The sequence below is a fragment of the Microcebus murinus genome, chromosome 10 (assembly GCF_040939455.1).
Source record: "Microcebus murinus isolate Inina chromosome 10, M.murinus_Inina_mat1.0, whole genome shotgun sequence".
NCBI classification, from domain to species: domain Eukaryota; kingdom Metazoa; phylum Chordata; class Mammalia; order Primates; family Cheirogaleidae; genus Microcebus; species Microcebus murinus.
The window spans coordinates 75993925-76018292 of NC_134113.1; the positions used below are offsets into that span (position 1 = coordinate 75993925).

Genomic DNA, 24368 nt, shown 5'->3' on the forward strand with positions numbered 1-24368 from the left:
AATTGCAAAAAGGAAAATAACATGGGCAAAATTATTTATTATTGCATACTAGGAAAAAATTAGGAATAACCTAAGCTTCCTACAGTAGGAAGCCACCAGTAAAAAGTTGCTTAATAACTAAAAATACATTTTTACATTCAAAATTGTTTTACTGAGTGACTCCAAAATATCAAGCACTGCAAATAAAATATTTAATGAAAATTTCATGGCCTTCAGTAAGTTTCAGGGTACTGACAAAAAAAAACAAAAACAAACTTAAAATATACACTGCCAATATGGTTAAGTGAAAATAGGAAGATTTTATATAATCTATAATTATGACTATGGGAAAAGGAACAAATTGGAGGGAAATAGAATAACATAAATAATGCTTAAGTAGTGGGACTGTGGGTTTCTTTTCTCTTTTTCTTCCTTTACCATTTCATCTTCCAAAGAACATGTAAACTCTGAAAGCAACAAACTAAAACCTCCTTGAAGGTGAAGACTTATTTGCTGTTATATCTCTAGTCCTTAGCAGTGTCTGATACATACCGATGGCACATAAATATTTTCCTAATGATTATTACACTTATAAAATTAGGAAAATAAAAAAATATTTCAAGCAATTTATCTACAGTTTCAGTTTCTATATTTCTATTTCATTTTCATTTAAAGCTATGGGGGCATCAAAGTCCAGCTGATAACAGTACTAAAATATATAAATTTTTATAACAATTTCAAGTTAAATGAAATGGTAATTTCTATTCATGCACACACATACCAGAAAAATTTCACCTAGAACAAAATTGTGAATAAATCAAATTTTCTACATATTTTCTAAATAACAGAATGTATAAAAGGATATTGGCAATTTCAAGCAGATTTTAAAACATAGATGTTAATCTATGGAGTAAATTAGTTTCATTATTTGAGTCAAATATTCATTGTGATCACCTGCTCAATTTACATCTGACATTTTCAAAAACTTGGTAGAAATTTGCACCTTTGTAGTTTATTTTACTGGAGAGGAAAAAATAAAACACCATGAGTAAAACCAATGTTACAGAATGTAATATTTCTAGGAATAAAATTTATAACACCTGTTTGGTGAAGATATTGAAATGCAGTAAGAAACCAACAAATGCCCAGAGTATTTGTTTCTGACATAAAGAATAAGGCCCATTGGAGTTTTACAAGTGTTAATGCTAAAGTGAAAATAACAATACTAGGACTTTAGCTAGTTGTAAACTAAACCAGCAATTTAGCTGGATGGTAAAATTGAAAAAGAAGTGTCAAAAAGTGTGACCAAAGAAGCAGCATTTTTTTAAGTCCATGCAGTGCAAGGAATTAGCATAGTAAAAGGAACATAATATTTGAAATCACACAGATATGAGCTCTTCTTTATGCCAGCTGTGTGATCTGAGCAAGATATATAATCTCTCTAAGCTATAGTTTTGTCATCCATAACATGGAAGAAATAAACCCTATCTCAGTATAGGAAAGTATATTGTAGCAATTTAGTAACTTGTCTATAAAGCAACTAATCCACTATAATCCATAGTAGACAATAAATGTTACTAACGCTTTTTAAGGAGAACTTTAAAAATTCAAACTTGTTTTTATATATACATTTTATAGCATAATGAGAAAGTAGTGCCTCATTCAATTTATAGTCTATTTCTGATTTAAATTATTTATATAAATTTTATGAATGTTCTCTAGGCATTTGGCAAAGAGAAGCTTTATTATTTCTATCAATCTCTCCAAGGCAAGACAGAATACACCTAGTCAAGTACCAATGAGAAAGGAGTTGCATAGAGAAAGATCTTCGGAGATCTGAGAAAGGCTCTCCTCCTCTGAATACTGACCAGAGTATATACATGTGAAAAAAATAGCCAAGAAATGAAAACAACCTAAATTTCCTTTAACAGGTGAACGAATAAAGTGTGACACATCTACACCATCCAATAGAGTACTACTCAGCACTGGAAGGAACAAACTATGAATAAAAGTACAACATGGATCCATCTGCAAAGTGTTATACTAAATAAAAAAAAAACCCTAGAATCGAAAGGCAATATACTTAATGTACACCATGGGGACTATAGTTAAGAATACTGTATTGTATGCTTGAAAATTGCTAAGAGAGTAGCCCTTACGTGTTTTCACCACACACAAAAAGGCAATTATGTGAGGTGATGGATATGTTAATTAGCTTGATTGTGGTAATTATTTCACTATGTGTGTGTGTGTGGGTGTGTGTGTATCAAAGCATCATATTTTATACCTCAAAGATTAAACAATTTTTATTTGTCAATTATACCTCAATAAAGCTAGGGAAAAAGAAAAAGAAAAAAGAAAGCAAAGTGAAACAAAAGGCGGCAATATACTATTTGATTCCATTTATATGTTATTGAAAAGGCAAAACTATAGGGGCATAAAATGAATCAGACATTGCTAAATATCAAGGATGGAGAATAAGACTGGCTACAAACAGCACAATGAAATATTTTGGGGTGATAGATTTCTTTTTTATTCTCATTGTATAGCAGTTACATGACTGTCAAAACTCATGACTGCACTTTCAAAAGGATATATAGTGCATTCAAATTATAGCTTTTTAAATGAAAAATAAAGAACAACCAATAACGACATGTTTTGAATGTAAAAACAATGTGTGAAAACAAATATCCTAAATTCCAGGCCCTACATCTAGAAGCTGATACAGATTCCTACGGCCAGTATTCAAGGTACTGAACACTGAAGACACAGCAAATGCTAGGGAAGGTGGAGAGATGGGCAGAGAGACTCAAGAGATCCAGGTACATGCACAGAACAGGATGAGACCAGAGGCCACGAAAGCAACATAACTAAATGCAAAAGATCAAGACCAACAGGAGAAGGTCAGTTCATATATATATATATATTCCTGTAATCATGTATATTCCTGTATATAATGCCATAAATATGATAAGTATGTATATACTCATTGCTATGCTATAGATGGGTGTGTCACAATACACTCTCCTTGACCAAACTCTTTAATAGATTCCTCTAAGCTCTCTTCTCCACTAGGCCTTGACTTTGGCCTCTGTTCTTGCTAGCCACACTTAACTCACTTTCAGCAAGAATCTCACCTCGTAAGTTTGGAGAGAATCCTCTGATTTTCTAATATCTGATCAAATTCTTCATCTTCCATCCTTGCCATCTGTCCCTCCTGTCCTGTCTTCAGCAAGAATTCTGACAGACCAGTTTAGCAAGAATTTCCCCCTACCCTTGATGTATCTTTTTACTGATTTTCCAAACACCCACCTCCTCTCTTATTCTTATTGTATTCAGAGTTGAGCCCAATATGTTCCCTCTATTGCAATACTCCAGACACAATACCACAATAATCTTGAATGAAGTCTTCCTTTCCATTTTAATAAGTATTAGAATAATTTTTTTGTTAACAGTACACATACACATATGTGCACGCATACATACATACACACACACACACACACACACACACACACACACAGATCTATACCCCTTAATTAGAGGAAAGAATGATAAAAGAAAAGTACAAGTCCCAAAATAGCCTCAACTTGCATATATCAAACCAATGCAGCAACAATGTTAACAGTGATAGTGGTATAATCCCTTCCTGTCAAAAATAACACTGTAAAAACATAAAGCTTACTCAGGAGCCCATTAGATATAAAGGCATTAGTGCCCCTTTTTCTTGCGTAAGGTAAGATTTTTGAAAGCCCCAAGCACGAACTAGATGGAGAGTGCTATCTAGATGCTGCTGACTCCTCATCAAAATATAAGTTCGAAAAGCCATCCCAGCTTAATGATAAATTATCTCATAACTGAGTTTCCAAGAAAAAAAGAAAAAAAAATCATTATTCAGAACTAATTATTCAGAAAGTATCCTAACAACTATATTCAATAGCTTTTGTAGTAAACAACATCATGAATAAAATTGGACTTATTTCATAAAATATGCCAAAAACTCCAGGAAATAATTTGAATACCACCTTTATCTGACTTTGTTCTTGTTTACTAATATCACATCTTCCATACTGATCATAACCCAGGGATGGGGAAACTGCAACCTTAAGGCCACATGTGGCCTTCTAGGTCCTTAAGTGCAGCCTTTAGACTGAATCCAAATTTTACAGAATATTTTTATTTTTATTGATATATTTTTTATTTTTGAAATGAATATATTTAAAATACCAAAGAATAAAATAAGTTTCATGAAATAATCCTCCCAGAATGACTGGCACAATTGGAACAGTAGTAAGCCATAAAGTCTAAATTGGCAGCTGCTACTCTCATGATTTAGTTCTAACTTCCCCCACTTGACTGGTGCCACTACCACAAGAGGCTGGTTGGCTAGAGTTTAGGGGGATCGAGCATGCCAGTCTGTTACCAGCTTTTCACAACTGTGCACTGTGTTTCTGTCTGAAGTGGAATTTGTGAATAGTTGCACAGCTTGACAGTATTTTTTAATTCTGTCTGCTTAATAGTCCATCACATCAAAGAAGACCAAGACAAAGCTGAAGGAAGAAAACAGATTTCTTAGTGAGGACTGGGAATTGCAATATTATCTTGTTTCTGCTAAAGGTAAGATGATTTGCATGCTTTGTGATACTGCAATATCAATATTAAAAAAGTTCAATGCTCATCAGCATTATAACACTCAAATTTTTTAAATTAGAGGGAGAAGCGCAAAAGGTTGTATTGAAGAAATTAAAAGATGAAAAGCAAAAGCAAGACCATTCTTTCAAGCAGCAATAAGACCTGGAAATAACACCACTGAAGCAACTTATACAGTAGCTTATATACTCGAGAACACAGGGAAGCCATTCAGTGATATAGAAATTGTGAAAGAATGCACTGTCAAAGTAGTAGGATGCTTAGACCCCAACAATGTTTCAAAGTACAAACAGCTGCCTCTTTTGAGGAGAACCATAACTGATTGGTAGCATGAATTAGCTTCACCTTTACAGAACAACTTCATAGGCAATGCTTCAGAAGTAAAATATATATTATTCCATTGCTTTGGATGAATCAACTGATACTACTATCTTGGCACAGGTTTTATACTTCGCTTGGGTCATATTTTCTTTGCTACAAAGAGTTACTTGCTTTGGGCACTCTTGCAAAACGAACATGGGGAATAGATATCTTCAACAACTTTTAAGATAAATGTCACGAAGTTGGACTGAATTTGGTAAGTTTAGTGAGTGTATGTACAGACAGTGCAACTTCCATAACAGGAAAACATGAAGGGTTCATTGCACAGATTAAAAAACTATTAACAGATCCAAATACTCTCATTTCTTTTCATTGTATCTTGCATCAGCATAATCTCTGTGCTAAACCTACTATTTTAAGTGACCCTTTGCAACAAATTGTAAGTATCGTTAACTACATTCCTGCAAATGCAACAAAGCATCATGAGTTTTTGTGACATGCTGAAGTTGAATGATGACGTATAAGGTATGGATTTTCCCTATCATTCTAACGTGAGTTGGCTATCATGGGGTCAGGTGTTAGCGAAAATTTTATCTCTGTGAGAACAGATTGTTAAATTTTATAAAGAACAGAATCAGCAATGTGAATTATTACAAGATTTCTATAGGAATGCAGAATTCTGTGTGACATCATGTCAAATTAAAATGACTTAAATATTCTTTGCAAGGTAAAACTAAGTCTATATATGATATGTGGCAAAAAAAAATTCAAGCATTTCGGAAAAGGCTCTCTTTTCCCAAAACACTTCTTCAAAAGTAAAATTTTGGATGAATGTTTTCCCCAGGTAGCAAAGGCCATTGATGAGCAAGATGACAGATGTGAATCATGTGAAGAATATACAGACAGCTAGACAGACAGCTGGAGACTACAGTGAAGGTTCACTGACTTTGAGAATCATGCCATCACACTCAAATTAGCATTTCAGCCTCACCTAGTTGATACCACCAAGGCTCCTAAAGAACTACAGATGGAATTGATTGAGCTCTCAGTAGATGACATTTTAAAGGCATTGTTTGATGCTAAGAAAGATCAAATTGAAATATGAAAAAATGCAGAATACCCACACCTTCGGCAACGTGCCTGAAAAATGCTTTCTTGCTTTTCAAGCACTTACTGCTGCAAATCAACATTCTCCTACCTAATGCAAATCAAGGCTCCCTTAAGGTCACAGATGACCGACACCCATCTGGAAGACCACTGAAACTGCAGACTTCCACGCAGCAACCAAATATTCAGATGCTTTCCAACAAAAAGCAGACACCACAAAGTCATTAAAAGATTAGTTAACTTCAAAATGAACAAATATTTTTTGTTTTTGAAATTATTAAGTATGCAGTTTGATTTTTTACAAAATAATATACATTTTTAAGTATATCTAGTTGAAGTTTCTTGAATTTGGCCTTGATTACAGCTGAATTAACTCAGCCTTCCAGCATGAAAAGGTTCCCCATGCTTGTCATAACCACTATATGTTAACACAGATGACAACAAGAATTTTTTCAGGTAGAGAGATAAACTTCAACTCAAAACACTTTTTTTCAGTTCTTAAAAATAAATTTAAATAAGTATAAAGCTGCCTTAATGCAATTTATTCATTTTTAAAAGCTATATATAAATCAATATTGCAAATAAAATAATATTTTACATGTTTTTATAATGAGTTCATAGATAGATATTCATTAACAATAAAGCTTTATTTTAAAATATACTTTACAAACAAATAATTAACATTTTAAGCTGATTCCTAAACTGGATCCAAAGACATGAGCTTTAAAAAAAATTGGAAAAAATAATAAAAAGTAGATAAACCCTAAAGTAGACTAGGAAAAAAAATAACTTGAGTACCTTAGCCTATAGTATATATTACCAAAATGTTAGTGAATTATACTTGAAATATTTGAGTTATCTCCATGTAAGTGTGTTCCATATTATCTGGCTAGTAAGAAAACTTATCTTCCCAAAGGAAAAAAAAAAAAAAAGACTTCAATGTTTCAGTTTGAAAGCATTAATGCATTAAACGAGGAGAAATGGCTTTCTCATTGTTTCTAGGAGATTCCCATATGGAGTAGCTCACTTGTTTGTGATTTAACAGTATTCCAATGGCTTTATTTGTACTTTCTTGAGCTAAGTTCTTTACTCTATGTTCTTTTCACTATGTTTCTTTTCTCTACATTTAAGGTGCCAAGACCACAATATTTTTCTGTTCTGCCCAAACAGAATGAGAGTGGGTGTCTTGTAACAATCTATCATTACCAATTTTCCTTTAAATGAATGCAAGGGAATATTTTAAAACATTCCCGTGATCTGGAGACGTAATGACTGATACTCAAATGAAAAGCCAAGTGTGATCAAATGCCTGTGCCATACAGAAAAGAATCATATGATATGCACGAGACCAGGCATAAAGCAAGCATTCCTTAATTTTAATTAAACCCAGATATGATTTATTCAGGTTGAAAAATACAATTTTTAAATTAATACAATTCTTTAAATGTTGTAGTTTTTGATCATTTCAATTAAATTTTGAATACTTTCACATATTAATATTTAAATCTTAATTTATATCTACTTTCAAAGTAAAAGAAACTTTCACCTTCCCCTTTCCCCTATACACAGACAAAACATGGACTTTTTACTTGCTTGGGATCCAAACTGTCTGACTTATTGCCTATACTCATTTATCACTATAATATTTTTCAACTTTTTAAGCATTGTTGCAGATTTCTAGATGCATACACTTCCAAGATAAACTTGGGGTTTTCAAAAATATATGACAAATGAGTTTTGATGTATTAAAATGATGGTAGCTTCTATCAATACATAAACTCCAAAATTTCAGTGACTTAACATACACAGATTTCTTTCTTATTCAAGGAGATGTTCCTGAATGACATATTCACTGCATGTGATAATTCACAGACCCAGTCCTTTCACCTGTGCTTCTGCCATTGACCAAGATCTTAATGTTTTCTCTACCAGGCAGAAGGGGGAAGAGATGGCAGAGAAAATGCATTTACCATTTTGGTCAGGCAGTGATACACATTACTTCTACTCACTAATCATTACTGAAAACTAAGCTACTGGAACCTTGTTTACTGTCCGGGAAGATCATAATATAAATTAAACTGGATTTGAAAAGTATATTTTGTAACAATTGTTTTAATAGAGGCAAAAGCAGGCTTTTATAAACTGCAATCACTTGATGGAAGCAAGGGAAAAGAATGCCTGGGTAGCAGCAACTTGCCAGTGACAACTCTATACCAAGTAAGAGGAAGAAAAAATTTTGGTGGGCAGTGAGCTACCCTTAGCAGGATGAATAAAAAATAAATTCAAGAATAAATTATAAGATCATCAGAGTAAAATTATAGGCCATCAAGGATAAGTAAAATTGTTTAAAAATGAACAAAGGGAAAATATACATTATTTCCAAAACATCAGAAATTAAACCAACATTAGACATCTCATAAACAATAATAGAGATTTAAAGGCAATGGAATAATATCTGCAAGGGAAAGCAACTGCTATAGAACTGTATATAGTATTGAAATATCATTTACCAATTAATGATATAACAAAAATTTTCAGAAAAATATTAATAAGGTTTTACACTTTACAATTGACACATGAGGAAGAATAGAAAGAAAGATGCAAGAGGGAACAAAAAGTTAAAAATATGAAGGTAAAACTCAATAACAGCTCTAGAGGAAAGAATAATAATTTTTTTCTTCTACTTCCACCGTTTCTTAGTTGGAAAGGACCTCTGCAACAAGAAAAGTTCAAAAACAGAAAAACAAACAGACATGTATGAGTGTGTATATTTACTATGTATATGGGAGATACCCAGGGATTGAGTACTTCTCCAAGAAGAGGCTTTGAATTCTAGCTTATATTGTATCTTCAACAAAGAACCACCGATTTTTGGTGAAATAACAAGACAAAGGAAAAAGACTTTGAGTCTCTAGAAGCAGCAAATTGTGGTAAAGGCAAATAAATGGCAGATAAAGTCTAGTTAATAAACCTTGTTATTACAGATTCCCCTCGTACCCTATCCAGGCCAATAAGGATCTAAGGTTATCTTTGGTGTTTAACCTTTGTTCTCCCTGGTAGACTGGATGCAGTGGGGGAGGGGATGGTGGCAGAATACCTTTTGTCTTTCTAAATCTATGTCCTGTTTTTAGGCAGAGAGCTCACCTGTATCTGCTTTTTCTTAATTGCCTTCAGCTCAACAATTCTTCATATTTTGGGGTGGCATATTCTGATAATGTAAATAACAATAATAATATTTGGCAGACATTTAAGAATAGCTCAGAACTAAATATAGTCACTCATCACTTAATAATAGGGACATATTCTGAGAAATGTAATTTCATCATGCAAACATCATAGTGTATACTTACACAAACCTAGATGGTATAGTCTACTACACAACTACTGCTTCAAGGCTACATAACTGTACAATATGTTACTGTCTTGAATACTGTAGGCAACTGTAACGCAATAGTATTTGTGTATCTAAACATATCTGCTATGGTTTGGATATGGTTTGTTTATCCCCACCAAAATGCATGTTGAAATTTGATCCCCAATGTGGTGGTTTTAGGAGGTGAGGCCTAGTAGGAGGTGTTTGGGTTATGGAGGTGAATCCCTCATGAGAGGCTTGTTCTTATGAGAACATGAGGTCCTGTTGTTCAGTATTGTGAATGAGCTCTTTTTCTCATGAGAATGGATTAATTCATGTGGAAATGGATTATTTTTTTTTTTTTCAAGAATGGGTTGTTACAAAGTCATGATGATCCCTCAGGTTTTCCCCTCTTTGCACAGGTTCACTTGGTCCTGGCCAGGAACATCATGTTGTGATGCAGCACAAAAGCCCTGGCCAGAAAACAAGGCCATGCCCTTGAACTTCTAAGTATGTGGAACTGTGAGCTAAATAAACTCCTTTTCTTTCTAAATTACCCAGTCTCAAGTATTCTTTTATAGCAATATGAAACAAACTAAAACAATAAACATAGAAAAGGTACAGTAAAAATATGCTGTAAAAGATAAAAGATGGTACACCTGTATAGGATATTTGTATGAATGGAGCTTGCAAGACTGGAAGTTGTTCTAGGTGAGTCATTGAGTGAATAGTGAATGAATGTGAAGACCTAGAACTTTATTGTACACTCCTATAGAGTTTATAAATACTGTACACCTAAGCTACATTAAACTGATAAAGATTTTTCTTTCTTCAAAAATAAATTATTCTTAGATTATAACTTTTTCACATTACAAACTTTTTAACTTTTTGACTACTGTAATAACAATTAGCTTAAAACACAAACACATTGTATAGCTGTACAAAAATATTTTGTTTCTCTATACCCTTATTCTATACGCTTTTTACTATTTTTATTAAACTTTTTTGTTAAAAACTAAGACATTACAAACAAACACATTAGCCTAGGCCTACACAAAATGAGGATCATCAATATCACTGTTTTCCACCTCCATATCTTGTCCCACTGGAAGGTTTTCAGGGGTAATAACACACATGGAGCTATCATCTCCTATGATAACAATGTCTTCTTCTGGAATACCTTCTGAGGTTGTTCTTGAGGAGGTATCACTGTTTTCAAAAATATGTCCATGATGGTTTGCTTGGTTTGTTTCTTTTTATCATCATAGACCGGCACAAGTAACACAATGTGCTATGACATTATGATAGCTACATCACTAGGTGATACAAATTTTTCAGCTCCATTATGATCTTATGGGACTGCCATCTTATATGTAGTACTTTGTTGACTGAAATGATATGTTATGCAGCGTGAGACCGTACTAAATGATGAGTACAGGAAGGCAAGAGTAAAAGCATGATAAAGTCTGTATAATGTTGGTCCTTTAGGGAAGGAAGAGAAAGTGAAATATGAAAGATAAGTCAAGACTTAGCTCTATTTATAACTTTGTCCCCAAATATAAAAGATTTAGAGCATATATGTCCCAAATATAAAAGATCTAGAGCATATATGTCATAATAAAATCATCTATTAAATCTTGATACTATCTATAATATTATTTTTGCATTTTCTCTATTAAATTGCAAAAACTATAATTAAAATATGTGATATAGGATTTTCAAAGTCAATGAGGAAAGAAATCTCCAAACTTTACAGGAAATCATAAGCTATTGAAAAAACAAAACTGTCAAATGCTAATCATAAATAGCAAGTATTAATAGATTAAAAATGTATATTTTTTTCAAAATAGAAAACTTAAAAAATCTGTAATAATGTATGAGTGAACTATTTCTTGTATTTCAGGAAAACAGACATCTTTTGCACAAATGTAGCCACAAGGAATTTGTGGTTATATAACTATAGCTATTAGTTATTGAGCATTACTATACACTAAGCATCACTCTCTATTTAATCATTTCACAGCATCTATGAGGTATATACTAAAATTAACCCTAATTTAGAGGTTCAAAAAATGAAGGATAAAGAAATTTATAGTTGTCCAAATCCAAATAAAGAATAAAAACATGATGTAAGGAGGCTTCTTACCTCACAAAAATGTCAAAAATTCCCATGTACTTTTCCACTAACCTATCCCCCTTTAATTACTTTGAGGCTAATGACACCTAAAACAAATGGGGTAATGGTGTTCTTTTCAATTTCTGAAAGTTGAATAGTGGGAAATTAAAAATGAGAATTGCTAGATATGAGCAACAGAAAAGCAATATTAAAACAGTGTTTCTCAGACTTCTTTGATAACTATCATCTGATATGCCTGTTAAAAATACACATATGTGGGCTCCAACTAAATCATAAAGAATCAAAATCAATAGGTGAGAAGCCTGTTAATCTGAGTAGTTACAAAACATCACCAATATTTTCATTATCAAAAAAATTTGGAAAACTTGCCCAAAATAATGTTTCCTAATATTGTAAAAACAATAGAATAACCTAGATTCTTCTTAAAAATACAAAAGGTTGAAGCACATGAATAGACTGGCTTTTGTAAATTAAAAATAGCTAAATATTGCCAATTTCATATGATCCAATATCATATATTTGTTCATTCCACTGGATGTACACAACATCAAACTTTGAAGGAAATTGAGCATTATTAAGTAGTCCAAGGAATGTTCATTATAAGGAAATGTGAGAAAAAATTAACATAAAGAGCAAAGTTAAGAGCTCAAGGACCTAAAATCCTCCAAGTTACACCAGTTTCCTCCTTTAGAGCAGAAGTTGGGAGGCTTTGGTTCCTAGTTCAAATCTAATCTATACACTGACTTTGTAAATCCGCTTTTATTGAAACACGGCAATGCTCACTCATTTGTCCATTGCCTATGGCTGCTTTCTCACTACTAGATTTAAATAGTAGCAACAGAAACCATAAAATACAAATTTTCTAATCCTTTTTGGAAACATTTTGCTAACACTCTTTTAAAGAAAGCACTAAAATACAACAAAGAATTGAAGATAATAAGCCAACAAATGACATAAAATGATCCAAAGATTTCAAACTACCCAATGCAAAAGTAAACAGAAAAAGAGGGAGGAAAACAATGAACACAAGGAATAAACAAAAAAATGAATAATGAGATGATACATTAATAACCAAAAATCAATAATCACATTAAATGTAATGGGTTTTTAAAATACAATTAAAAGTCAGTGATTGTTGTACTGGATAAAAAATTAGATGCAAATATATGCTTCCTACTAGAAACCCATTTTAAACATAAAGGCACAAACTAGTTAAAACTATAAGGATGGGGAAATATATCACACTAACAATAATCAAGATAAAGATGGAGAAATTTTATTAATATCATGTAGAATAGATTTCATAGGAAAGGATACTACCTGATAAACAGATTGGCATTTCATAGCAATAAATGAAAAACTATACAAAGAGGACATCATAATCCTAACTGTGCACCAAATACAAATGTGTCAAAACTATTGGCAAAAAAAATTAAAACCTGATACAATGGCAAGGATAACTAGTCATATACATAAATATAGTTAGAGATTTCAACACCTACTTCTGAATGACTGGCAGAACAAGTAGAAAGGAAGTCAGTAACAATATATAAGACTTGAGCAAGACAATCAAAAAACTTAATCTAAATAATATTTATAAAATATTCCACTTTACTCAGTAGGGCTGGAATAAAAAAATAAAAATAAAAAATGAAAAAATAAATAATTCAACCCACAGCAGAATGTACAATACTTTCAAGTAGATAATGCATATTTACCAAAACAGACTATATTCTGGGCCATAAAACAAACCTCAAAAATGTATTCAAACCACATGAAGTATATTTTCTGTCAACACTGAAAGGAGATTAGAAATCAAAAAAAGAAGTACATCTGGAAACACCAAAATATCTGGAAACTAAATAAAAAGTTTCTAAATAGCCTCATGGTAAAAGAAAAGAAAACTTTAAAATTATTTTTAATTGAAAATGAAAAGCAGGCATTTCAAAATGTGAGATATGTATCTATAATAGTACTTAGAAGAAAATTTCTATTATTAAATGCTTACTTTTAAAAAGAAAGGTCCTGATCAAATAACCTAAGCCTCTACTTTAAGACACTAGAATAAATGTAAATTGAAAGCCAACTAAGCTACAAAAATTAAATAATAAAGGTTAAAGAAGAAATTGGCCACAAAGAAATTAAAAAAATAAAAATAAAATCAAAAGATGGTCTCTGAGAAGGTAAAGAAAATTGATAAACTGTTACCAAACTAATCAGAAAAATAGGAAGAAGACATAGATTATCAATATCTGAACTAAGATAAGAGATATCACCAAAGTATGTATACATTTTAAAAGCATAATAAGGGAATATTACAAAAACCTTACACACACATACATATACAAAGATAAATATGTGTACACATATTTATCAATGTGGTATCTATTCCTGGAATAAAAATTAGGAATAGAAAGAAAAAAACTTAATAAACTTAATAAAGTACTTCAACAAAAATAGTTATAGCTAAAATTATATCTAATTATAAAAAACTGAATGCTTTTTTCTCCTAGTCAAGCAAAAGGTAACGATATCCATTTCTCATCCTTCTATTTTAACACTGTCTTAGAGGTTCAGCTAGTGCAGTAAGAAAAAGAAATAAGGAGCATGAAGATTAAGAGGGAAGATGCAACAGTATCTTTATATTCAGAAAACATATTTATAGGCCGGGTGCGGCAGCTCACACATATAATTCTAGCACTCTAGGAGGCCAAGCACTCTAGGAGGCCAAAGCAGGAGGATCGCTTGACCTCAAGAGTTCAAGACCAGCCTGAGCAAGTGTGGGACATGGTCTCTACTAAAAATAGAAAAAGTTAGGCCAGCATGGTGCCTGTAGTTCCAACTACTCAGGAGGCTGAGGAAGGAGGATCACTTGAGCCCAGGAGTTTGAGGTTTCTGTGAGCTAGGCTGACACCATGTCACTCTAGCCCAGGCAACAAAGGGAGACTCTGACTCAAAAAACAAACAAAAACAAACAAAAAACCCATATTACATATATATATATATAAAATCCTATGAACTGTACAAAAATGCTGCTAAAACTAGCATGTAATTTTAGATGATTAAGGAATATAAGACTGATATCAATTGTATTTCTATGTCCTAGCAACAAGCACTAAATAATTGAAAAAGAAAAAGTATAAAAGTTAAACTAGCATAGAAAATATGAAATACTTAGGGATACATTTGGAAGAAGATATATTAAACCTGAACACTGAAAACTTAAAACATTGCTAAGGGAGTTTAAAGATGACTAAATAAATGGAGCAATGTACCATTTTCATGGATACAAAGACTTAATCTTGTGGAAATGTTAATTCTCCCTAAATTGATTAAACTCGATCCCAATCAACATCCCAGCAAGCTTTGTTGCAGAACATGGCAGGTAGATTATATAACTTACGTGGAAATGTGAAGAACTTAAAACAGTCAAAATAACTGTGAAATATAATAACGATAGTGGAAGGCTCATACTACCTGATTTCAAGACTAACTAAATATCTACAGTGAATAAAGCAATGTCATATTGGAGTCTAGATGGAAAAATGGGTAAGTAAAAAAGAATGAAGATTCAAGTAATAGGTCCAAACATATACTGTCAATAGGTTTTTTACAAAGGTACAAACGAAATTCAGTGGTGAAAGAATAGTCTTTTCAGCAAATAAGGCTGGAAAAATTGGTATTGATATGCAAAAAAAGTAGTTCAATCTATATTTAACATCATATAAAAAATCAACTTGAAATGAATCACTTGTAAACCTTAAACTACAAATTAAACTATAAAACTTTAAAAATAAAACATGAGAGAAAATCTATTGACATTGAATTAGGCAATGGCTTCTTAGATATGACACCCAAAGTACAGTCCATACAATAAAACTGATAAACTGAATTTCATATAAATTTAAAGTTCTGCTCTTAGAAATACATTAGGACAATGAAAGACAAGCCATAGACTGTCACAAACTATCTGCAAATCACATAATGATGATCTATATATAGAATATGTAAAGAACTCTTAAAACTCAATTATAACTTAAAACTCAATTATAAGGCAAACAACATGTGAGCAAATGAACAAAAGATTTAAAAAGACATTTTACATATACTTAACATATGACCTAGCTAGATATTTGAGCATATGACCTAAGTCTCCAATGCTAACTACTTATCCAAGAGAAATAAAAGCAAAGGTCCACATAAAAACGTGTATACTAATAAAGATTTTCTCAGACAAACATTGAGGGAATTTGTTGTCAGTAAGACCAGCCTTGAAAGAAATGTTAAAAGCAGAGCTTTAGAGAAAAAGAAAATAATACAGGTCAAAAACATGAAACTATATAAACACAGAAAAAAACATCTGAGAAGAGATAGGTAAACATAAAATAAAAACTTCTAAGTGGACTTGGATTAGTTGTAAATGTATAGTGAAAATTTTAGAGCAACTACTAAAAAAGTAACAAAAGAAGTAGAATTGATATGCCAAGACAGGAGAAAAAAATAGGATTATATAAACTGTTAAATTAAAATCACGAAAGGCAGGAAAAGTGTAGAAAACAAAAATAGGAACAAAGATAAAGGGCAACAAATACAAACCTAATAAATATGGTGGATAGTCATTGAACTATATCAATAATCATTGTAAATTCCAATGGTCTATGTATACCAATTAAAAGATAAAGAAGAGCAGAAAACATGATCAAACTCTATGGTGTACACAAGAAATCAACTTTAAATACAAAGGCACAATGGATGTGGAAAGATATATCATGATAACACTAATTATAAAGCACTAATATAAACAAGCACAAGTAGCTATGTTAATTTGAGAAACAGCAGACTTCAGAGGAAAGAAGTTGTCAGGGATAAAGATGGGCATTACATAATAATAAAGGTGTCAATTCTACAAGAAAACATAACAATCCTTAACATGTAGGCATCTAATAACAGAGCATCAAAATATGTGAGGCAAAAACTTACAAAACTGCAAGAAGAAATAGATTAATCCAGTATTACAGCTGGAGACTTCCACACTCCTTTATCAGAATTGGACAGCTCTAACAAGTAGAAAATCAGAAAGGACATAGTTGCATTCAACAACACTAAAATCAACTCAGTATAATGGAAATCTATAGGCTGCATTCAATAACAGCAGAATAAACATTCCTCTTGAGCTCACATGGAACATTCTCTAATATAGACCACATTCTGGACCATAAAAGAAACCTTAAGAAATTTAAAAGTATATAAATCACACAGTGTCTGTTCTCAGACCACATTGGAATTAAACCAAAAATCAATAATAGGTGGCTAGAAAATCCAGTAATACTTAGAGATTAAACAACAAAGTAAATGAAAATACAACTTATCAAAAATTGTGGGATGCAGCAAAAGTAGCGCTTAGAGGGAAATTTAGAGCATTAAATGTGTACATTAGAAAAGAACAAAGATCTAAAATCAATAATCTAAGATTCTACCTTAGGAAATGAGTAAAATACACACACATATATAAATAGCCTCCTTATCAATCAACATCTACTGCCTCGCTTGTATTCTCACAAAGTCTGGTTTCTCTTCCCTTAATGTCAGTCCAAACCATCAAAATCTCTATATTCCCACGCATGTATGCACCTTAGTTTGGGCCACCAACATTCTCACTTGGGTAATTAAAATAGTTGTTTAACTGATTTATGTGCTTCTTATTTTCTTTCCCATCAATTCAGTTTTTATACCATAGCTAGAATAATATTTATAAAATGTAAATTTGAACAAATGTCACTTCTCTGGTTAATGCCTTTTAATAGCACCCAATTTCCTGCGAGACAGTGTGGCAAAGTCCTTTATAATTCTTCCTATGGCATATGATGATTTTTTTATTTGGCACTTTTTTTTTTTTTTGAGACAGTGTCTCACTCTGTTGGCCCAGGCAAAGTGCAGTGGAGTCATCATGGCTCACTGTAACCTCAAACAATCCTCCTGCCTCAGCCTCCTAAATAGCTGGAACTACAAGTACACACCACCACATCTGGTTATTTTTTCTAATTTTTGTAGACACAGGGGTCTCACTCTTGCTCAAGCTGGGCTCAAGAGATCCTCCCACGTCAGCCTCCCAGAGCACTAGGATTACAGGCATGAGCCACCTGCGCCTGGCCCATTTGGCACTTTTAAACAGCCTCATCCCTAACATTTGTATTTTCTCAACTAAAGGATTTTAAATATGTTATCCCATCTACCTCTCTCATGCTAACCTCTCAATTCTGAACTGACTTAGATTCATGAACTTTGAGAGAACACATTATTAGTCCAATAAATCTTCGTTTACCTAATACAAAGGAGATATATACTCTTGAATGTACACTCATATAACTATTTATTCCATCATAATTTATCACACTATTTTACAATTGTATCCTCTGTCTCTATTGCTTATGAGGAATACCTCTTGTTCTCTCACTCACTATATCCCTATAACCAAGAATAAGGCTGTCAGATAAAAGTTCCTTATTAAATAAGGAGGAAAGAATGACTGTGATACAGTAAGAAATACATATTTGAATTTTGTCCCTGATTTCTGGCACAGAGATTCCAAAACCCTTGGAAACTCCAGGGTTCTAAGAGAATCTTTAATATGCTAATGAGAAAACTAGTGACTGAGGACTCCTAGAAAACTTTAAGATCAGAATGGGAGCTATTACAATCCATGTTTGAAATTCCATCATTAAAAAAAAAAAAGAATGGGAGCTAGTTGTCAGAAAAACAAGAATAGAGAGTTAAAGAAGACAAGAATAGATGGTTAAAACTTTTAGCTCCATTCCCTCAGTAGCCAATGATTGATTGATTGATTTTTTTTTTTTTTTTTTTTTTTTGAGACAGAGTCTCTTTCTATTGCCCGGGCTAGAGGGCCATGACATTAACCTAGCTCACAACAACCTCAAACTCCTGGGCTCAAGCAATCCTCTGCCTCAGCCTCCTGAGTAGCTGGGACTACAGGCATGCACCACCATGCCTGGCTAATTTTCTCAATATATTTTTAGTTGTATGGCTAATTTATTTCTATTTTTAGTAGAGATGGGGGCTTGCTCTTGCTCAGGCTGGTCTCGAACTCCTGAGCTCAAACGATCCTCCCACTTGAGCCTCCCAGAGTGCTAGGATTATAGGCGTTGAGCCACCATGCCCGGCCAATATTCAATAATTTAATAAATTATGCCTGTGTAATGGAACCTCCATAAAACCCCCAAATGAAGGGGTTCACAAAACTTCTGGGTTGTTGAACACATCAAGGGAGTGTTAGAGTGCCAGGAGGTGTGCCCGGAGAGAGCATGGAAGTTCCACACAGCCATTCCTCCTATAACTTGTCCTGTGTATTTCCTCCATCTGGAAATTTCTGAATTGTCCTTGATAATAAACCAGAAAACATAAGAAAAGTGTTTCCCTGAGTTCTGTGAGCCATTCTAGCAAATTATCAAACCAGGAGGGGAAGGCAGTTGTTGAAATCCCTAACTTCATTGTCAACTCAGACAGAAGTGTGGGCAACTCAATACTTGCAGCGGCATCTGAAATGAGGGCAATCTTCCGGGACTGAGTCCTTACAACTTGTGGAGTCGGACAGTAACTCATCAGAGTTAGTGTGAGAATATAACTGAATTGGAGGAGACATTTGGTATCCAGACAGTTGGAGAACTGGTTGTTGGTATGGATGTGTTATAAGTTAAAACAGTACAGAGGAACAAAAGGTTGGTGCAGTATTCATATATAATAATGGCCTCAAAGTAAATTTTTAAAAATATAAAAGAGGTTCTTTGACATCAATCATAAGATAAAACATGAACTACCAATAGAGAGCCTTTCTTCTGTTCAATGGAAATTAGAAAACCTGAGTCCTAGCCCTGGCTCTAATACTAGCTACACAAATGATCTTTGCTGAGATAACAAAGATGATAATATAGCCAATATCAACTAAACACCTAGAATGTGCCAAGCTCTATTCTAAGCACTATGCAAATCTGATGTCATATAATACTTATAAAAATACTTTGAGGAATGAATTTCTTGTGTATCCACTTTACAGATGAGAAAAATAAGACACAGAAAGGTTAAGAGACTTGTCCCAATTACAGTTAAGTGACAAAGCCAGGGATCAGATTACAAAGACTGACTACAGAGTACATGCTTCTAACTACCTTTTGTGTTAACGTGCTTTTCCCTTAAATTCTTAATTGGAAAAAAGAGAGAGAAAGAGAGCAAGGAAGAGAAATAGTTGAACTAAATGATTCCCAAGGAACCATCTAGCTATTACATTTGCACTTTTCTCAAAAATATTTCCTTCTGTGTTGTTAAACTGACTTATTTCAAGTTTCAAATGGCATCCCCAGAAATATGGTTTTATAAAACAAATGTGGGATCATCATTTCTTTGTTTTTTCCCTGAGTCTGTTGTTAGGTAGTCATCACTGCTGTATTTTACATGGTTTTACTTACTAATCATATCTTCTTTCAGGTTTTGCTTTTTAAATAACATTTCATTATACTATCATACTATATTAGTATGATGAAGATTATATGACATTATGATCTATAAAGATCCTGCAGTAATCTTGAGTGCTCTTCACCAAGTATTTCTAATCAACAAACAGAGGATATCTTTCCATTCATTTAGATCATTTTTAATTTCTCTCAGCAATGATTTGTAGTTTTCAGTGTACAAGTTTTTGACAACTTTGGTTAAACTCATTCCTAGGTATTTTATTCTGTTAGATGCCCTTGTGAATGGAATTGCTTTCTTAACTTCCTTTCCAATTCTTCATTGCCAGTGTGTAGAAACACAACTGATCTTTATGTGTTAATCTTTTATAATCTGCAACTTGGCTACATCAACATAATAACTGTGCAGTTGGTCATTTATGACAAGGCACTATAAGAAAAAGACAAGCTCACATTGAATTCACAGAAAAAAGAATTCACAAGCATCAAAGAAAATTTAAAAGTTCAGAAATTTGAGACCTTACATGGACAACCACTTCTCTACTTCAATTTATGAAAGAAATAACTGAGAATGCCTTTTAGCAGTAAAGACCAAATACATTCAGCCTTGCGGCAGGTATTAAACCAATCGCATGTTAGTCATACGCACTGTTAAAAACTCAATGGATTAAAGTATTTCCAAGCAGAGACTCAATAAAGCTGTGACTGCTCAGTATAAACTTTCATTTGGACTATATGGTTGGGGAAAAAGAGACAAGGATTTCTTCCATCTGGGTTTGATAAAATGAATATCTGCAATCAAATTAAAAAAAGAGAACCAAGCAGACAGACAAACATGAGGTAGAAAGCATACAAATATATTAAATCCAGGAAGTAGTTATCTAAAACAACTGTGGATATGTCTTTAACAAATAGAGCAGACTATCATAAGATATACAAGATGCCAAAAGAATCATTATCTTGAACTGTGACTATATGCTACCTAAAAATCCTTGTGCCCCCAATTTTCTATAGACAGGGAGCAGGGTGAGAAAGGGTATAATCTCCAATATCCATATTAAGCATAGTTAACAAAAATACTAAATAATGAACAACCTAAAAGAATACAGGGAAAAATGGACTAGGGACCTTGTCCCAAAACCCTGAAAAGAGAATCATGGTAAATCAAAGATCAATCCCTACTTCTAGGACAGAAATTCCTATTTAATCTGTACAATGAGATTTTAAAATTGCTACATACTGGTAGCTACATGATAGCTGTGTGTCTTTGATTCTTCACCTTTCCTACTGGGAATGTTTACAGTTAATACCCTACCTTTGTCTCACCATTGTATATTAGATGTGTTAGGGGTAAACAACTTATATTTTAGTTTCTAAATTGTTCAGGTTGAAAGGGGCCATATCTGGACCTGATAAAGTAGAGACTACAGTACATTATTCCCCTCCTATCACCCAGAGAACCTGGATTTTTGAGCTTGAGGCCATGGCTAGATGGAACTTTTCAGATTTTCTTCCATGGAGACAACATATGTTAATTCGCCTGTGAGATAGAAACTTCGAATATTTGGAGACCAAAAGAGCAGAATGTGGTCTATGTGTGATGTTCACCAAATATTACCTGCTCTCTCCCTTTCAGGTTCATGGTAAGATCTCTCTACTTGGCCCCATCATGATTGGGTGGGGCCCTGTGGCTATCAATTAGGATTAGATGTGTCATTTCCAGTCCAGAGTGTTTAATTACTGATATGAAATCTAACAGAGGTCTCTTTCATTCTGCAATGATACCAGGTAACGTTCCACATGGGAATTACACCCACTTCCTAGGGTGAGGACAACATGAGACAGAGCCCCAGGGCAACCTCCAATGTGTACGCAGGATAAATAAAATATTAACTTTTGCTGTCTGAAGAGAGCTGAGGCCATAACCAAGCCAATCCTGGCCTTATACTATTTCACATTTCTATAATCTTATTTCTTCTCTGTGATTGCTTTTTATCCATTCGTATAGTTATATACTTCATACTTCTAATAGCCTGGTATTTCACTACCCAAATAGCATAATTGTTACATCAAATTTATAAAATTCTCTGTGTATTTCCTCTTTCAAGCCATTTATTAAAATGACATTGAAAAATATTTCATAGAATTGAACCCACTCTTCAGTATGGAGTGGTATATTTATACATTTCTATTTAAATTCTATGCCTAATTTTATTTCCTAATTCCTAGTAAATTTTCTTCCCATAGTATAAAACAGATTCTTTAAATAAAGTTGATTTAATTTTCACCTACCAAGTTTTATATTATTAAAAATTGTTGCTAGGATCTTATTGCATACATTATTTATACTATGACTCATCTATACATTCCCTTCAACTGATTGTTTAATGCAAGGCAGCTAGGCATTCAAGCCACCTAAGGTATTAAATCAAGAAAAGAAAAAAATTAAATAGAAAGATTCAAAGAAAAACCATTGCTTATATGGAACAACAGGTAACTCAAACATACATAAGTGCTTTAAAAATTCAAATGTTCTTTATAAATCTTAAGTCATGAAAAATCATTCACATCCCATAATGCATTCATAGTTATGTATCTCTTTGCTTCTGGTGGTAAATATTATTATAACCTAGAAATTAACATAAGAATAATCACTAATTTGGGAGAGACCCACATACTTTAGACCTGTAGTCCTATTTTGAGTCTGCCATAAAATTCTCAAACTTTGAGTTTACATAAGCGTGTTTTTTTCTCCAAAATACACCAAGGAAAGTAAATGGAACGAAACTGAATAAACAGTTATAGAGCCCTCAGGGGAGGGGAGTCAGGGGAAAAGTATAAATATATAATGGATATGCACTTTTATTACCTGAGCATTTAGCAACTCCTCACACTTGTGTGCTTGTTTCTCAATTGCAGAAATATACTGTTTTTCAATAGCTTCTACTTGTTGCTTAACTGAAGACTGCAGTAGTGCCTAAAAACAAGGAAAAAAGGCATTTGGATCACAGACAAAACTTGGAATCTACTGTTGGCATGGGAATTTTTTTGACAGTTGTACATATCTGAAATATGATACTCTTCCGCATTATAAAATATATACTTGTGAATACTGAAGCACATTTATATATAACGCTATGTTAAGCTTTTCGTTTTAGGTTTTTTCTATTGCCAAGATTACAGTTTTTTGGCTCAGAGGTTCCTTCCACACACCTTCTCCTTAAAAAAGGCCAAGTCATAGAAGATGATAAAGAGAGTGAGCAGTTCTGTTAAATATAAATTCAGTTTTCAGCGAAGACCACACAGGATGAGGAGCGTATGAAAGCTGCTGAAAGAAAAAAAAAGAAAAAAGGAGGAAAAAAAAAAAAGCCAGACATATTTCACTGGCTGACAAAACTCCACATCCTCTCGGCACACTGTAATATCCCATGGGCCAAGCATGATCTTCAAGACCACAAGTCAAGTAAAAGCAGATGGAAACTCTGAGCAACTTCAAACATAAAAGAACTGCCCCCCAGGAAGTTCACGCCCCTAATGTGAAAAGGTATAAGTCTACTAAGTGTGTAAGTCAGAATCTCAAGGCAGTATTCATAAAAAGTAATAAAACTTAGGAGACTGGACAAACTTAACTGGGTAGTGTAAATGCTGGAACTTAAGTCAGTTAAATATAAAGACGTTACCACTGTTCTAAGGAAAGCCAAATCAACATTTGAAGATGTTCCACCCACTCATTTCCTCATTGGAGATACTTAAAATATTATCTTGTTTCTTTTTTTTTTTTAAACTTTATATGTTATACTAATGTGTTTCCAATAATATCTTACATGCTATTTATAAATCCTAAATCATTCTAAAGTATATACTCAATCATATATGAGAACTCAAGCAAATATTCTATTTTTAAAGGTCTATCTGGATAATAAACTACTCATAATCAAAATAGAAAGTTGAAACAGACACATGTCTTATAGAAAACAGACCATTGGCACATTCACCAAGAAAAGAAAAATCAGCCAAATCTCTTAATCTCTGTTTTGAAAATAGATTTACTTGGTTGGAAACAACATGCATTAAGATGCTAAATAAATAAGCATGTATTTTAAAAACTGAGACAAAAAATATTTTTAAAACTTTTGGATAAGTCTCAAATTTTCAGATAATTAACTTTCTTTTGCAAATATTAGACTGTCTGATGATATTACAACTTCTACAATTCTGTCATTGTCAATATGAAGCTACAGAATTACTAGTAAATTAGTAAAGAAAAATAAAGCTCACAATGAGGTTTAATCAAAATATAAGGAAATGCTTACTACAACTGCTTTTATACAATAAATATCTT

The 24368-nt window shown here is 33.0% G+C and overlaps 1 protein-coding gene across 7 annotated transcripts in view; it reads right to left on the bottom strand.

Annotated features, from left to right (window-relative positions):
* Positions 1-24368, bottom strand: part of CCDC91 (coiled-coil domain containing 91) — a 307926-nt gene that overhangs the window by 109459 nt on the left and 174099 nt on the right. For all 7 annotated transcript variants that reach the window (XM_020283061.2, XM_020283065.2, XM_076007534.1 and 4 more), the window contains one exon: positions 22896-23003. In XM_020283061.2, the coding sequence (XP_020138650.1) occupies positions 22896-23003 (108 nt within the window). The remainder of the gene's footprint in view (positions 1-22895; positions 23004-24368) is intronic.